Here is a 17,476-nt window from a genome sequence, read left to right as displayed (position 1 = left end):
AAGTAGTTTGTAACTAAATAATACTCTTCAGCATCTATAACTTCTGTATTTTTATGTACATATCCAGATAAAGCTGGGGTAGATAAACTATTTTCATATTCCCTTTTATTACATTTCAGATACACAGAAATAAAAAAAAAACAATGTTAAAAGAATATTTGTTTATTTTTATTAAAAGTATAATAATATAATATATTTTATTTTTATATTTACATCAATGAAGTGCCGTATCTTCAATTGCACAAAATCAAGAGTTAATACAGCTATTTCCTAATAAATATAATATATCGTACTTATATTTGTATTATTTCTTAAATATACAACTTGAAATGTCAATAATACTGTTGTTTTCTAACAGTATTATTGATATTTGTGAATTTAGATAGCAGTTACGTTAACAAGAAATGATGTGTAAATCAACAGTAAGGAGTTGTTATAGTTAACATATTCGAGGAGAATTGTCTGGCTAAAAGCTGGTTATTCTCTGTTTACCCCTCATTCAAATATTGGATTTATCCATAGTACTTTTTAAAATTTTATATGGATTCCATTTTGAAAAAACAACTAAATAATCAAATGCATAAAACAATTGTGATAATAATTAAAATAGGTGGACATAAATATAAAGGCCTTATTTATTAAAATCTATTTTGTTCATGTTCAAATACAGCCGTGGTAACAGTGTGCCATAGTGCATAAGTTACTCAGTTTGATTTCCGGGTATGCCAACAAAACAAAAACAAAGTTTAAGCTTACTCATAATATTAAAAGGGAAAGAGCAACACTAGGCGTAGTAAGTAACAAAATATTAGTCGTAAAGGAAAGATTAGTAATAATCTCAATGGAATATATCATAGAAATGAGCATTCTACATTTTATGGCAATTCTTCAAGTGAACATTTAAATTGTTACGATAACGAAAAGCTTTATCACATATTCTACACGGGAAGGGTCTAATTTCTAGATGACATTTTCTGTGCTGATTCAAGTGACAACGAGCGGGGAAAGCTTTCCCACAGAAGTCGCAGGAGAAGGGAGTTTCTCCCGTGTGCTTGATCATGTGATAATTGAGCTGAGACTGTATGCGGAATTTGGCCACACACTGCGGGCACTTGAAGGGGAAGTAATCGGTGTGGCTCCGGTTGTGGATGTACAAAGCAGACTTCTGCTTGAATCTCTTGCCGCACTCGGAACACACGTAAGGCCTCTCCCCCGTGTGGATGTGCCGGTGCTCCAGGAGATTGTTCTTGGTGCCGAACTTGCGAGGACACACGTCGCAACTGAAGTCCTTGATGTTTTCGTGAGTGACTCGCATGTGCACCCTTAGCATGGTTACCAGACGAAAACTCCTCCCGCAATGATGGCAGATAAATTTCTTTTCTCCCGTATGAACAGTTATGTGGTTAAGGTAATACCTGACTCTGGACAACTTCTTGCCGCAATATTCGCATTGGTAAAACACTTCCCCGTTAATTGTCACTTTGACCCTTTCGATGGCGTTATAATCGAAAAATTTACGTCCTTCAGTTCTGACCGGGTCCGTTTTATCTTCAGTCGATTCAGATTTGGGGTTCGATTCGTGATAATCCAGCAAATCTTGCTTACTTTCGATAGAATGAATTTTTTTCAAGTGATTTTTCAAATAACCCTGTATTCTAAACTTACGGCCGCAAATTTCACAAGGAAAAAGCTTTTCCGAATGAATTATCTTATGTCTTAGGAAGTTGTTTGCTCTGGGAAAGGCTTTATTGCAAATAGAACATTGATACTGAATTTTACCGGCTACATAAATTTTAACATTTTCAAGTTCAGCGAGGGTTTGGGCGTCGTGTATGCGTAGGGACTTACGTTTCACGCTATTATGCTTGTAGCTAGATTTATGACACTTAGAAACATGTTTCTTGAGCTTACTGACGATTTCTTGCAACAATTGGAATTGTTTTTCTAGCTCATTGTCTCGGGGCTGATCTTCTATTTCCAGAGGATTAGACTTAGCCTTGGTGATGAAAGACAGTTTTATATTGTCATCATCATCATATTCACCGTCATCATCGTCATCATCGTCGTTATCCTCATTGTCACCTCGATTAGAATAATCGAAAGTTTGTGTAGGAAATAAAGTTTGGTCAATATATGCATTTTGGTCATTTTGAAATGTAGAGGTATTGCGACTTTGGGTAATAGATTGAGGTTCAAGCTTAACATCAGCGCCGAGGGGAGAGGCGGCCACCCGGGGAGGGCCCCTTTGAGCTCGGTGGAATGAGCGAAATGACAGGCAGTACCTGCAACAAATTGCTCTATTACACCCCATCGCCTTATACAACATCATCATCATCATTCTAGTCACTGTGCTCCTTGGTGGGATACAATTACTTCCCACATTTACAATTACCAGCCCATATCACTAGAAGTTCAATACTTCCCTCAGTCTAACTTTATTTTCAGGGCATTAAGGCTGAATCTTTTTGCTCAAATCCCAATAAAGTACAGACCAAATTCCAGAAGAGTTCAACGTTTATTGAATATGAATTCGTGTTTCTAAATAACATAGTGAAATCGCCAACCGTAAGTGTCTTCTAACAGTCTTCATCAATGAGAATATTGACATAATATCGACATGTCGCAGCTGTTTAGGACTACATAGTTGAATAAAGGCCAAAATCTAGGATACTTGTGTATAAGAATGCAAATATTTATTTTTAATTGTATATTTAATAATATTTAAAATTTCGTTGTAATGGCTATGGATACAAAATTGGATTAGATAAAAAAAATACATTTGTTAAGTTTTGTGATTATACAGGTATCTTTTTAAAATAAATTTGATGCAAACAAAAAAAAAACTAAATGGTGTTCGTTGATTTCAACAGTAGCTAAGTATTGCTATAAGGAAATTTCTTATACAAAACCAAAATTAACTAATAATTGAATCTGGTTAATAGTCCATTTTATGACAGTTTTTTAAATGAACTTTCAAATTGCTGGAATGCCGAAATGCTTTCCCACACAAGGAACAAGGGTACGGTCTGATCTCCGTGTGTATTCTCATGTGATGGTTGAGGTGGCACTTCAGGGGGAAGGCCTTACCGCACACCTCGCAGGAGAAAGGTTTCTCCCCCGTATGCTTGATCATGTGGTAGTTCAGTTGAGACTGTATCCTGAATTTGGCCTCACACTGCACACACTCGAAGGGGAAATAGTCGGTGTGCGTGCGGTTATGAATGTACAGGGCCGACTTCTGTTTGAACCTTTTGCCGCACTTGGCACAAACGTGCGGCCGCTCGCCAGAATGAATGCGGCGGTGCTCAATGAGGTTGTTCTTAGTCCCGAACTTCTGAGCGCAGACGTTGCAACTGAAGTTCTTTATGTTCTCATGGGTCACCCGCAAGTGTACCCGAAGCATGGTGTTGAGACGAAACCGCCTTCCGCAGAGGTGACAGACAAATCTCTTTTCTCCCGTATGCACAGAGATATGGTTGAGATAGTAGCTAACTCTGGAAAGTTTCATGTTGCATATTTTACACTGGTAGAATACTTCGCCGTTGATTATCACTTTAACCTCGTCTATAGCTTTATAATCGAAGAACTTGCGCCCGGATTTGCCATGTTCCATATTTTTGATGGCCAGATCTGATTTGGGGTGCAAACGTTGATATTCTGCCAATTCTTGGTTATTCCTCAATGAATGTATTTTTCTCATATGATTTTTCAAATAGCCATGCACCCTAAATTTACGCCCGCATATTTCACAAGGGTATAGTTGCGAAGAATGCACCGTTTTATGAATTAAATATCGGTTAGTTCTAGGGAAATGTCTATTGCAAATAAGACACTGGTATTGAACCTTTCCGTCTATCATAACCTTTACATTCTCGAGTTCCTGTGTAGTGGGAGCGTCGTAGATATGAGGAGTCCGCTTTTTTATTTTACTAAACTTGTTGAACTTGTGACACATGGTGACATGTTCCTGCAATTTAGTGACTATATTCTGCAGAGACAAATATTCCTTCTTGAATTGCTCACATTCAGACGCCGCGTCGCTCACGGCGGGAATTAAATTGGATACAACTTCATCGGCATTGTGATAGAATGCTTGCGAAGGAAACAAACTTTCATCCATAAAGTAATTATGGGTTAGAAAAGGCAATGTGGCATGCCTTTGAATGGGGTGGGATTCAACTTTAACATCTGTGTAATGCCGTTCAGCGGCCAGGGGAGTTGCGGGCACCTCGGGAGGTCGGTGGAATGAGCGAAATGACAGGCTGTACCTGCAACAAATTGCTCTATTACACCGCATCCCCTTCAAATACCAATATTTATATTTCTAGTTCAAATTTTCCCTCATCAATTACTATCTATATCTTAAACATCCAGACCTGAATGAGACAAGCTGGTATAACAATAGGTTCTTTGACATATTCATACAATAGGTACAAGAAAATTAGAACATTAGAAAATTAGAAAATCAGTCAAGGATTGAAGAGAAGCTTCGACATTTGCCTAGTACTTGATAACTCCAAAATCGGAAGGTTTAATTCAATTCACCGTACCTTACAATAAAAACTTTACTTCGTAAGAGTTATCAAAATACATATGGACATTTGAAATGTAAGGACAACTAAAACACGTGGATTTTTTGACAGTTTTTAGAGTGAACTTTTAAGTTTTTTGCATGACGATAGGATTTATTACATTTAACACAAGCGTGGGGTCTCTCGTCGGAATGACTATACATATGGCGCTTCAGGTAACTCTTGAGGGGAAAGGAAGCCTTGCACACGTCACAGGAAAAGGCATCGATGTTGTTGTGTATCATCATGTGGTATCTGAAGCGACTCGAGGTTCGGAACTTGGAGCTGCAGATGCCGCACGGGTAGGGGAAGTAGTCGCTGTGCACCTTCAGGTGGTGGTAGAGGGCGTGTCGCTGCTTGAAGGCCTTGCCGCACTTGGGACACACCAAGGGCTTCTCCCCCGTGTGCAAGCGCTGGTGCTCTTCCATGGTTTTCTTAGCGGCAAACTTTCGGTGGCACACGTCGCAAGAGAATCTCTTCAGTTTTGTGTGCGTAGTGAGAATGTGGTTTCTTAGAATGGAAGAAAGACGGAAATTGAGTCCGCAAAAATCACAAACGTATCTCTTTTCTCCGGTATGAACGGTTATGTGGTTATAATAATAACTTACTCTAGATACTTTGAGATTACACACTTTACACTGGTAATATGTATCGCCGTTGATTACAATTTTCACATCCTCTATAGCTTTAAAGTCAAAATATTTCCGGGGTTTCTTCGTAAGAGGACCGATTACACTTTGAAGGTTATCTTCCGGAGGGTGCATATTTTCCAAGTGCCTTTCCAAATATTTTTGAAGCCTAAATTTACGACCGCACACATCGCATGAAAATTGCTTCTCCGCGTGTATAACTCGATGCCGCAGAAATCTGTTAGGCACTTTAAATGACTTATCACAAAACTTACATTGATATTGTTTTCTGCCGCTCATTATAACTTTTACAGATTCGAGTTCAGCTAATATTTGGGGATCGGTAATACGAGGCGCTCGAAACTTAGCATTTATAGTACGTTTATCGTGACACTTTGTCACATGATCTTGCAATTTACCAACTACGCTATGCAACAAGGAATACTGCTTTTTAAAATATTCGTCGTCCGATTTATCACTTTCGTCGGGAATAGAATTAGAAATCCAGTCGTCTTCATTTTCAAATTTAATGGAATCAAATGCTTGAGCGGGAAATAAATTGTCATCGGATAAAAATATGTCACCGCGCAAATTTGAAGAGTTGTTCGCTTTGATAATAGAATCAGGTACAAATTTAACGTCATCGGTGAGAGGAAGGCTCCCTTGAGCTCGGTGGAATGAGCGAAATGAGAGGCGGAACCTGCAACAAATTGCTCAATTACACTGTATCGCCTAATTAATAGCTAGTATTAAGTGTTTATGTTTCAGCCAGTCTAATCGAATAAATAAGAAACACAATTATAGGAAAACTACAAAATGCTATTTCAGTTATGACGTACTAACAAGAGAAAGAAACCATATTGATCATGTATACCTAGAATGCAACACCATTAACAAAACTCACGTAACCAACAATAATTACAGATGATCTAATTACTACTGTTCATTCAATATAGAATCAGTGAAATAATCGTTTTTGTTTTGAACGCTTTTAATTTATAATTGTCCACTGCTCTGACAAAACCCGGTCATCGGTAAAAAAAATATATATATGTATTTTTAAAGTTGTCAAAATTAAAACTATTTAAACAAAGATTATTATAAAGTTTCTGCAAACAGAATGGAATTTGTGAGATGAAAGTATACTTCTTAAGGATAACTTAAAGAAAACAGGATTCTAAGTTATTTTGCCTTAGGATATTGAATATACAAATATTGATGAAGAGTAAAACATAACGGTATTTAGTCTCTGACGAAATCTAGGTTAGGTAGTGTGCAACTAAAACAAATAACTTTTGTAATGTTTAATTTCATGATGTTAAAAAGATTTTAAAAGCATTGTTCATAGTACATATTATGTAAATGATTAGACTAGGCAAGTAAAAAATATATTTATATATCATTTAATAATAATTTTGTTCCATTTTACCAATAATATTAAAAAAACATTGTTTTAAAAGACTGATTTATTTACAGACAGTTTGACTAATATAAACATTATTTAGTCCAGATCAGGCAGACAAATGAGCAAAACAAGTAAGTAAGGCAAGACATAGTTTAAGTATTGAATAAAACTAGGTAGTTTAGGTAGAACAGGAATGAGTACGTTTTCTGTGGTTACGGAGATATCTACGTTGGCGAAATGAAAGTCCGCAGTCTGCGCAAGAATAAGGTTTGTCATCAGTGTGTATGAGTTTGTGCGTGTTCAATTCGTGCTTGACACGAAATGCACGCCCGCATTGCTCGCACACATTAGGTCGCTCGCCCGTATGTTTGTATGTGTGGTGTGTGAGCTGCGCGCGTGAGCGGAACTTGGCATCGCAGCTAGTGCACTGGAAGGGGAAGTTGTCCGTGTGCGTGCGGCTGTGTATGTGCAAGGAGCCGCTCTGTTTGAACCTTTTACCACAACGCGCACATACGTATGGTCGCTCTCCCGTATGGATGCGCAAGTGCTGTAGCAGGTTCTGGCGATTAGCAAACAGTCCACCGCACAATTGGCAAGAATGATTCTTGATCTTTAGATGGGTCTCTCGCAGGTGGCGTTGGAGTCCGGCATTGATACGGAACTGTTTACCACACAAGTGACAAACACACGGCTTCTCACCAGAGTGAATTCTCATATGAAAAATGTAAGTATGTGGGGAACGCAAATTTCTCCCACATTCATCGCACCTATACAACGTATTACCATCGACTATAACTTTAGCTTTTTCTAAACATTCAAGGTCAAATAATTTTTTTTCTTCTTCTTTAACTGTTTTTAACTCAGCATTTTCGGGAATTTCAATTTCATATTTAACATCAACGTCCGATACAGATGGATCTAAATAATCTAAATTTTTATCACTACAGACTGATTCCGGAGAGTTTTCTCTTTTTATTTCAAATTGTGTTGTTTCTTCTTTGAGTAATTTACAATTGGAGACATCTTTCGGTACATTTGCATTCGAGTTGTGAGATATATCAATATTTTGCGATAATCTACATTTGCCTCTGACTGATCGCTCCCTTTTATGTTTCCTAGTCACTTCCCAAACAGCGGATGGCTTACTTAAGTTCATCGTACTGGCTAGGGTTACACTTTTATCGCAATTAGAAACCGGAGCTAAGCGTGTTTGGGATTCATTCACTTCTACCGATGGATCATCCGAGAAGAGAGGGATCGGTAATGCCTTCTGAGCTTGTAGAAATGCATTAAATGAAAGATGACAAAACGTGGACCTGGAACAGACAGGCCACTATTACACTAATATTCTTTATTTGTAATTTTCCTTCTCTAAATACATCTCGGTATTAAGAGAAGTTTGCTTATATGAAAATAGCAGAATTATGACATAACTTTCGTATCAATTAAACTCTTTTATGTTTTCTGTTATGAGATTTGACATGTTCATCAAGATGGCATTTCTTTCTGAACCTTTTTACGCAAACGCCACACTGATACTTGCGTCGGTCAGAATGGACTGCAGTATGATACAAGAGGGAATTACTGGATCTAAAGGCTTTGGGACACGAGTTACACTTGTAAGGAAGGATTCCAGAGTGGATACGTTGGTGCACATCACGAGAAACGCGAGCAGCAAAGGCGATGCCGCAGTGACAACACACAAATTGTTTTCCACCACATTTACCATGCTGCACACGCTCATGGTACAGAAGAGCGGTACGACTTTTATATACTTTTAAACAAGTCTTACAATCATACACCGGTTTATCTTTATTGTTTAATCTGGATATTTCGACCTCGTCTTTCTCAACAGGAGCTATACTGATCTTATCGTTTTCATCTCTCATTCGGGGTGGCGAATATTTGTTTTCTTCAGCATTTAAAAAATTCAGTTCATTTGCACAATGCGAACATACGCACCAGGCGGACTCATATTTATGGTCAGAATTAGTTGTGTGTAAAAGAAAAAGAAGGTTGGTAGTTTCATACTCCAAAATACATTTGAAAATCTCAAATTCCGAGACAACCAAAGATTTACAGAACATACAGGAATATAATCCTGCACGTTCGAGCGAACTATTACTATTCTTAGAACTCGGTTCAACGATAATATTTCGCAAAATAGGTCGTTGAAAAACATGCGACGTAAATATTAAAGAATGAATCGAATATAGATCATCGTGGTCTACGACGGTGCCAAGTGGTAGCTCATCTGAATGAGTGATTTGGATATGACTGATAATATCTTTTTGTATAAAAGTACGACAGAATTTACAGTAATATATATTAGCGGCTGAATTATTCCCATCTGATAACTTGTCGCGAGGAACAACACTGTTTGATCTGTCGGGGTCAGCGAGTGTTGCACCAACATCGTCTGGATGGGAATACCTGCAACCACAATACCAAACCCTATAGTGGGTCTCGCATTTCATTTATCTTCCGCATATATTCATTAGGAAGCATTCTTCCAAAGATAAATAAAGGGAAATGGTAATCTAGACAAGCCCATGTCACAATATTGACCGAGACACGTGACAAAGCTATCGAGAAGAGAGAAATATAACGAGTGAAACGTAAGAGCTCTCAATTAAAAATAATGGTGTGAACGTTCAAATACTCAAATTTACCAATTTAAACATGGGACATATTGTTTTAATATAACTTAAGACATACAAAACATTAAGCAGTTCAGTAAAAGATTTTTCATTTGGTGAAAAAATATGGAACAAACCAGTTTAAATTATACATAAATGATAAGCTGTAAATAGACTAGAACACATTTTGGAAGAAACTTGACCGCGGCGTTGGTGTTGAAATGGGTGATATGAGTAAAGTAAGATTTTTTCTGACTTTCGATGATATTATTCGATTCACTCAGTTGTACTCTTAGAAGTACAGGCAGTCTTAATTTTTTGCTGAGATTAGATTATTTAAAAAAAAACAGGAATTAATTTAATAGAATATCGCTTTATTTCCCCATAACATTTTTTGGCGGATTAGTTGTCAATATTTTACAAAAATATACAACAAAGTAGACATATCAATATGATTCAAGAGTATACTTCTATAAGAAGAATAGTCACCATTATATCGTGTTAAACAAAGATAAAAAAAACATAAAATTTTACAATGAAAAATGTTGCAAAATATAAACAATTTTTTCCCTCAAGTCTATTAAAACCTCCAAAAAAATGTACCTCTCAAAGTGGCAACTCTTGTTTCAAGATTATCTAAAAGTTATTTGAAAGCTTTTTTAACTATTTCTTATTCACACGTGTGAAAATCTTAACTTTTTTTCCATAATAAGAATACAGATTTCAAAACGCGACAATCGGGATTAGCAAATGTCAATTTTCAGTTTGTTGAATTTTAGTCCTCCGTGATTCTTCCTAAACGTGTCAGTCTCTAGTGTGCATCGAGGAGCACCGAAGTTTACTTCTAGTCACAAATCAGAATTAACCAAATAAAAAATCATCTACAGTCAAAAACACAACAAAAAAAAGCAAACAAGAAATCCACATTTCTGAATTAAGTATTTCAAAGCGATAAGTATGACTTATGTTGCTATTTTAAATATTGATAAAAATTAATAATTTTTATTTATAAATTTCAGCAATAATGTGCAGTTCTTATTTGTATAATATTAGAAAAATGCTGACAAACCTTTCTTTGTTGGACTGGGTGACATCTTGTTTTGATTGGTTCAGTTCCTGCAGGAGAGGAAGATAATATATTGTTTATGTTATGAATACAATACTACCTCGCGCTACAAATAAATTGAAGCTAAATTTGTGTACAGAATGATAAATGTTAGTTGCTCATAAAAACAACTTAGGCCATTTTAATATTAATATTGCAGATTGAAGGGTTTTCAAAGACGCGATTTTATTTCATATTAAATTCTGATAAATTGGTGTCTTTTAACTAATCAAAAAATATAATAACTAAAGATAAATTGTGAAAAAGTTGCTTTTTTATTTATTTCGATAACATGCTAATGAGAATAGTATAGCGTGCGATGTATTGCTAAATCCAAATTTGCCAAATTGATATTTTATTTCTACTCAGTGACCATATTCCTACCTGCTAAATAAATGCTAAGGGCCATTTCTATTAAAATCCTAACAGCTGAATTCACCAACTACCATTATAATGTAAGGTAAAGTAGTTTGTTATGTAAAGTAATAAAACTGTAAAATTGTTTTCAAAAAGCCAAAAAATAAAAATACAAAAAGTCCATTTAATATTTACTAATGTAAATGGAGCCTACAGTATATTAATGTGACACATAGAGAGTGGTGTAAACCATAATAAAATTTGTGTTTGGGGCCCATTTCTAAAAGCACTTTAAAAAAAACAGTTCAGTACAAGTCCTAACCGTGAAACCAGTCTATGTTTATCTCTAAATTGAAGTGGTTTATTGACATATAAACAAATAAAAAAAAGGTGTAAAATGTCATTATATGGCACCTTATGAGGTGAAAAATGTTTTTTTATACAAAAATTTCATAAAGTGCCTGCACTGAAATTTAAATTACAGTTTATAATAAATTTTTATTGATATGTATTTTCTAGTACATTTTTTTCAAACATAATTATAAAATATATTTATCGAGGCATAAACATTTTCATAAAATACTGCTATCTTAAAATTATTCCGGTAGCAAACTAGAGTTCAGCCGAGTTAGTGACTTCAAACTACTTTTTGAAGAACATTTAAAATGCGTCAAATGTTTTAATTTCGGAATACTTCGTAAAAACTTATTCATAAATAAGAATATACTGATGATACTGCACAAAAACATAGTAACTTATATGATGTGTGATTTTGAATAATAATAATAATAATAAGTTGTTATTTTTGTTTGTTTTTGTTTCATTTGTGAAACACATATTTTTCAATCATACACAAAGTACTAATTAGTTATTTATATTAATATTTTAATTTATGGGGTTAGCAAAAGTAAAAAAAAATCATAGCCAAAAACAGAAAATTTACACATAGGTGTATGGAGATAATGATGGCTCTATCTGTTAAGGAATTGAAAAATAAATTTAGCATATATCGAGCCGTAATCGCCAAAATAACAGAACGCTCCTTCCTCTCAATTACCAAGGATTGCACTTTGAGAATCAAACTCTGTTTTGACTATTTATTTGTTTGATATCAATGAAATAAATATTTAAAACAAAACTTGATTCCTTAAGTATATTCTTTAATAACTAAGAAGAAAAACTATTCTCAAGTAAAATATTGCTTTTGTCCGTTGTTGATGATGATGTTTTGTCGATCACGGCTCACTATGATTAGTAAACATCCAAACAAATAAGACATATCACAGATAATCAGCTAATAATAGCTATCAGCCCTTCAAATAATAAGATAATCTAATTTTTCAAAAATATTGCCGAACTTCATGGTTCGGTACTAATTATTTCTTAATTGAACAGCACCATCGATAGTCGATAAAGAAATTAGTAGGACTAAACCGAGAAGTTTGATCGGAATTTGTATCAAAATTATTCATAATATAATATATTCATTTATTATTTAGTCAATTACCTTAGTAAAAGTTTTCTTGGATTGACCAAGCTGCACGCGAGCCGAGAGTGTGATATCGGCCTGGGTACAGCAGTCTACGAGATCGTGAAATGCCAACAGCGTACTAGCGCACTGGTAGCACACGTGATCGGGATAGTCATCTAAATTGTTGACCTAAAAAATAATAAAATAAATCGTAAGCTCCATAAAGAGTCCAATTTTTATTTATTACCCGACCATACCAAAAGTGTACTGCTCTTGTTATAATTATTTAATTTCACAAAAAAGTATTTAAAAAACAACAATAGTATGTACTATCGTCCAGACCTTAATATTAAATCAAACACTATGTTGTCGAGAAACTTCACCATATAATTAAAAGCTCTCATTTTTACAGTGTGTAAAAAACTTTTTTTATATCCAATTTCCTGTAACACTGAACTTCTTCACTGTTTCGCCTATTATGGCATTTTCAAAGGACTAAGTCTCAAATAACCTAATAAGGCGAAACAAAATTAATTATTAAATGGTTAATTTTCAGTCCCAACATTTTGGAGCGCATAAAATTGTATGTACCTAGAAACTATTTAAGAGCTAAGCAACACAGACCATTTGTTCTTCCAGATTGCAGGACTGAGAGAGGTGGATCTTTTCCATGCTGGGATTACCAGTTTTAGACTCTTCCTCTCTAACTATGTATCATAATGTGTATTAGTGAATTATTTGTCTTCATTTACTATTGTTTTTATGGACCTTAATAATATATTGTGTTTTATTTTTAACATGTTTTTGTAATTACCTAATTATATGATTTATGTACATTGTAATTGAGAGAAGTGCTGTATTGTACATTTAAATAAATAAGATAAAATAAATTAGTTTGAAAATGCTGTAAGGCGAAACAATAAAGCCCTAATTAGGCAAAATAATTGTCCGATGAAAAAAAAAATTGACTCAAATCAGTATTTAATTTAATATTATGCACCTAACATGAAGTTTTACAAAACAGTGATTCAATAAACAAAAATAATTTTTGAAATGTATCATCCACCTTGAACCCAAGAAAACCTTCCGTAGCCACAAGCAGACCAGCAAAGACCTTTAATCCGACAATGTTCTATCGTTACTTACATCTTATTTCAGATCATTTAGGCACCTCAAGAAGATGGTACCTATATTGAAAACATCGAAATGCCTTGCAGCTACAGAGCAAATGGGCAAATATGATTCTAGAACTCTGATTTTTTAAAAGAATAACACACTGAGCCTCTATTTTAGAGGCTCGTCAGTAGGTTGGGAAGATACGGAAGGAAGTCATAAAAAATTGAAATGCCGCAACACCCAGACTAATTGAGATAAAAAAATCCTGGATTTTTATAGGAATCAAACCAACGAAGCCAGCTCCATAGTTGGCGGATTAACTAATTGAGCTAAGGAGTCTGCTATTATGTAATGTTCTAACTAACTGTGGGGATGTGTGTGATTTACAACAAATATTGCACAGCAAGCGAAACATTTTGAATTGTGATTCAGATGCTCAGATTTTAAAAGCTTTATTCAACAATAATTGTGAATGTCTATATTATTAATGTAAAACAGAGCTTCTTTTCAATGGTTAGTCAGGGATGCATCAACGAGGCAAAATAACTTGCAGATTCTGAGGACTTACCCTGATGGGGAGATGCGAATGTATTCTGTCGGCCAAATTATTCTCCTGACCTTCTCCCTCGAAGATGGGTATGAGATATTCATTGGGCAGAGCACATATCCGACACAGTTGTGACAGTGGAACGGTGGAATCTAAAATAACAAGTAATTGAGCAATTTTAATAAAATGTGAGAAAAATACACAGTAACATATTTGTCTTGGTACATAAGCATTTTGAATCAATTTTAACTGCCGTATTTAGATTATGGGAAATGAGCGTTATTAATTTAAACAAAATTCAAATACCGTCGGCTTTCTGCAGGTCTCCATCTGCGCCTCCGAGACTCGAGAGGACTTTGTAAAGAATTTGGCCGCTCTCGTCCATGATTACGTGGAATCTTCACCTCCGTTCGTTAATCCATCTCCACAATCCGGTTAAATAACTGGAAACTACAAAAAAAGTATTTGAATCGAGAGAAATTCTATCGGAAAAGGCGACGCGTGAATTTAGCAGTCTCCAGCACACTTACCAATCCATTGTGCTATGGCGTCGGTTGAAAAATCTCGCATCGGCTTCAAAAGTATGCCGAACCGCGAAATTATCAAAGTATTGACATTAATTCGATTTGCATAGAAGTATTTTTAAACAGATAAGTTGAAAAGACACCAAAATACGAAAAACGAACGTGAAGAGTTCCAAAGAAGAAGCGACAAAAATCGAAATGCAAAGATCGCAATTCAACATAAAATGGCGTAACCCATAGACAAGGGCGTCATCAAAATTGAAGCGCGGCAAATTAAAACCATAGAGAACGAATAGTTGCGATAACGATTAGAGGCACAACACTATTGATAAAAAGAATTTTTAACATAATAATTATTTACAACAGAGACGAAAAACTAATATTGATTACAAAATATTAAAATCTTGGATTACATAAGGCTAACAATATGTCATTAGTTGGTTTAACGTAACATTACTTATTTCTTTCTGACATCGAAGTAGAGTCAACAAAAATAGCCAAGTTATCGAACAAATTACGCAACATTATGTTATTGCTATTTCTGGAGCCTACCGTTTACCAAATCTGAAAATAAAATAACAGGACTGTTGGGAAAACCATAAATCGAAACTTTAGATTCTAAATGCTCAAACACAAATATTTTACTAGCGAACACTATTTTATTGATTTATTAAAAATAATTTAAAAAGTGCCATTTTGTGAAAATCTACCCCAAGAGCGCTGTACAATAAACATCCCAACGCGATTTGCAGCTACAAAGCATATGATGGCTGGAATCCTAGTTCCTCATTTCTGTATATGAATTTTAAATGCATGTAGTACATCCACATAATATTTGTAATTAAACTTGGTTTTCTTTTGCATTTAAACTTATACATTCCTAATGTATTCATGGTTAGCGAGGATCCGACGATTTCTTAGGGCAGTTGGTTGGTAAAGAATTAGATAATTTTAGTTTGAAATTCCAGCTGCGTGAAAATTTTCGACTGGCTCTCATGATTGCTGCTAGCTGTCAAGATGAAGACGCTTGATGAATAGCAAATCTCATGGAGATGGACTCACTCTTTTTTCCCGAGCATTTATAGCAGAATGGAGTTTAAGTCCCTTAACATGAATCACTACGTATCCAGCTAGTAACGGGTCATGGCAAATTTAGGGGCAAACTTTATGAAATCGCCTTTGCTAAAAATCCGTACTGCGTGTGCGGGTTGGGCATGGAAACAATTAGACATACCCTTGAAGATGTCCTATTCTTGACGTGGAAAGAGAGACGATGCTCGATAGCTTGACGGAGGTTATGAGACCGACATGGAATTCAGATTTCTTCCGCAATTCGAAAAATGTTGGTAAATTTGCAAAATTTGCCAGGGCATGTGTAAAAAAATTAAATGTCCTTCAAGGAATCTAAACGTGCTTTGTTTTTTGGCTCTAACGGGATTTAAATGGGTGATCTTCATGGTGGCAATGCAGAACCGAACTCAAGTCATGTGTTGTCTATTTCCGTAAAAGGAAAGAGAGTTTATCTACTAATACACTAACGAGTAGGGTTGGGAGGCGTGTATAGGTCAAGGGTCGGGCTTTAGTTTTAGTACGAAGGATTTGGTTTTCATATTGCTTTTGCGGTTGGTTGATGGGTAGGTTGATAGATTAGTTGACAGGTCTTGACTAGGATGGTGCCAGATTGTAAATAGGTTTATGCTAGGTTTTCGTCTTGAATATGGCGGTGCTAGGAATATGGTGAATTTATGAATAATGATTTTCTTTTGGGCTAAACAGGTTTGAATTATTTATTTATTTTACATAAAACTACATATTTTTCATTTTCTATTTGGCCAGTGGAGGGGTGGTAACAGTTCTGTTTCTCCAATCAAACTTGTTTCTTCCAGTTTGCTAATTAGCTAATGAACTAACATACTCTATTACCGTCAGAATTGGGAAAATTAGATTGAGGGTGATAGACAAATTTACTGTATATACTTAGTTTGCTCTGATGGCGATAGGGGCATTAAAAGCAGTAAATGCAAATTCTCAAATGGCGTCAAGAATGGTGAAAAAAGAGTGACCTGATAGAGACATACAAGATACTCGACAGTCACTATAGTTTCCCAAATTTGGATCCCATGTTCAAGCTTAAACAAGATGCTCGTCTTCGAGGCCATAGTCTCAGGCTGGAGAAAACGAAATTCAGTCTAAATCTATGGAAACGTTTCCTGAGCAAAAGGGTTGTTGATGGTTGGAATAAGCTACTACAAGAGCTGATCTCAATGTGTAGTCTCAATGGGTTAAACAATGGATTAGATTTTTCTCGGAAAAATTGAAGTGCGCCAACAACTAACTTTCATTAAAATGGATTTAAGCATATCAGCTTTAAGCTGCTCGCTTAAAAATTAATATGATAAAATAATAATAATAAAAAAACGCTAACCTTTTGTAAACAAAGGAGTTTTTGAAAAAAATAAAAATTTACCGTTCATGACAGCCGAATTTTAAAAATGGTTTTTGTAATGTGTGAAACTGAAAAAAGGCCACAAGACCTTTATTACAGATTCGAGTAAATGGGTGGGGCTTTCAAAGGGCAGTTGGTAGACTGCTAAAATACCAAGTCCTAAATTTCAAATTTGATAGATATGTAAAGATAGTCTACCGTTTCAAAATTACGTTCTACTCTCTGCCTAAAGCTAGGGTTTCCTAAGACAGTGGTGCCCGTATTTTAACGGCCGTAGTGAACGGTGATGCAGTGGACAGCCGTCGTAACGGTGACTAGAGTGTGGTTTCCTAGGAAAACGGTGTTATCAACACCATTTAACACTGTTTCCCTAGGAAACCACTCTCTAGTCGACGTTACGACGGCTGTCCACTGCATCACCGTTCACTACGGCCGTTAAAATACGGGCACCGCTCTCCTAGGAAACCCTAGCTTAAGAGGACAAACAATATAATGGAGAAAATTTTAATCATCATACAGATTTGTCTGTGAATAGTATTATTTTCTAGCATTATTTGTTGTTTCTTTCCAGTTTTCAATAATGCGCGAAAAGAGTGATGCCGTCAATTCAGCTCCTAAAATGACTGGATCCGCTCATTAGTTTTTTCTCGCTCATAAAATAAATTT

General features: G+C 35.5%; 1 protein-coding gene across 9 annotated transcripts in view; it reads right to left on the bottom strand.

Moving 5' to 3' along the window:
* LOC148276002 (uncharacterized) overlaps positions 1–14,606 on the bottom strand; it is a 36,518-nt gene extending 21,912 nt beyond the window's left edge. For 5 of the 9 annotated variants that reach the window (XM_088234914.1, XM_088234915.1, XM_088234913.1 and 2 more), the window contains exons 1-5: positions 14,371–14,606; positions 14,147–14,290; positions 13,862–13,992; positions 12,214–12,366; positions 10,314–10,360 (exon numbers count right to left, since the gene is read on the bottom strand). In XM_088234914.1, coding sequence (XP_088091040.1) covers positions 10,314–10,360; positions 12,214–12,366; positions 13,862–13,992; positions 14,147–14,225 — 410 coding nt within the window. In that variant the 5' untranslated portion in view covers positions 14,226–14,290; positions 14,371–14,606. Of the gene's footprint in view, positions 1–618; positions 2,283–2,796; positions 4,269–4,492; positions 5,901–6,651; positions 7,922–10,313; positions 10,361–12,213; positions 12,367–13,861; positions 13,993–14,146; positions 14,291–14,370 lie in introns of those variants that run through there. The other 4 variants (XM_088234917.1, XM_088234918.1, XM_088234919.1 and 1 more) reach the window with 4 other exon arrangements.
* Between the last annotated feature and the right edge of the window lie 2,870 nt (positions 14,607–17,476).

Source organism: Micrasema longulum, unplaced genomic scaffold (assembly GCF_059751315.1).
Source record: "Micrasema longulum isolate JH-2025_06_02 unplaced genomic scaffold, ASM5975131v1 h1tg001299l, whole genome shotgun sequence".
NCBI classification, from domain to species: domain Eukaryota; kingdom Metazoa; phylum Arthropoda; class Insecta; order Trichoptera; family Brachycentridae; genus Micrasema; species Micrasema longulum.
This window is presented reverse-complemented; position numbering and strand designations above follow the sequence as displayed.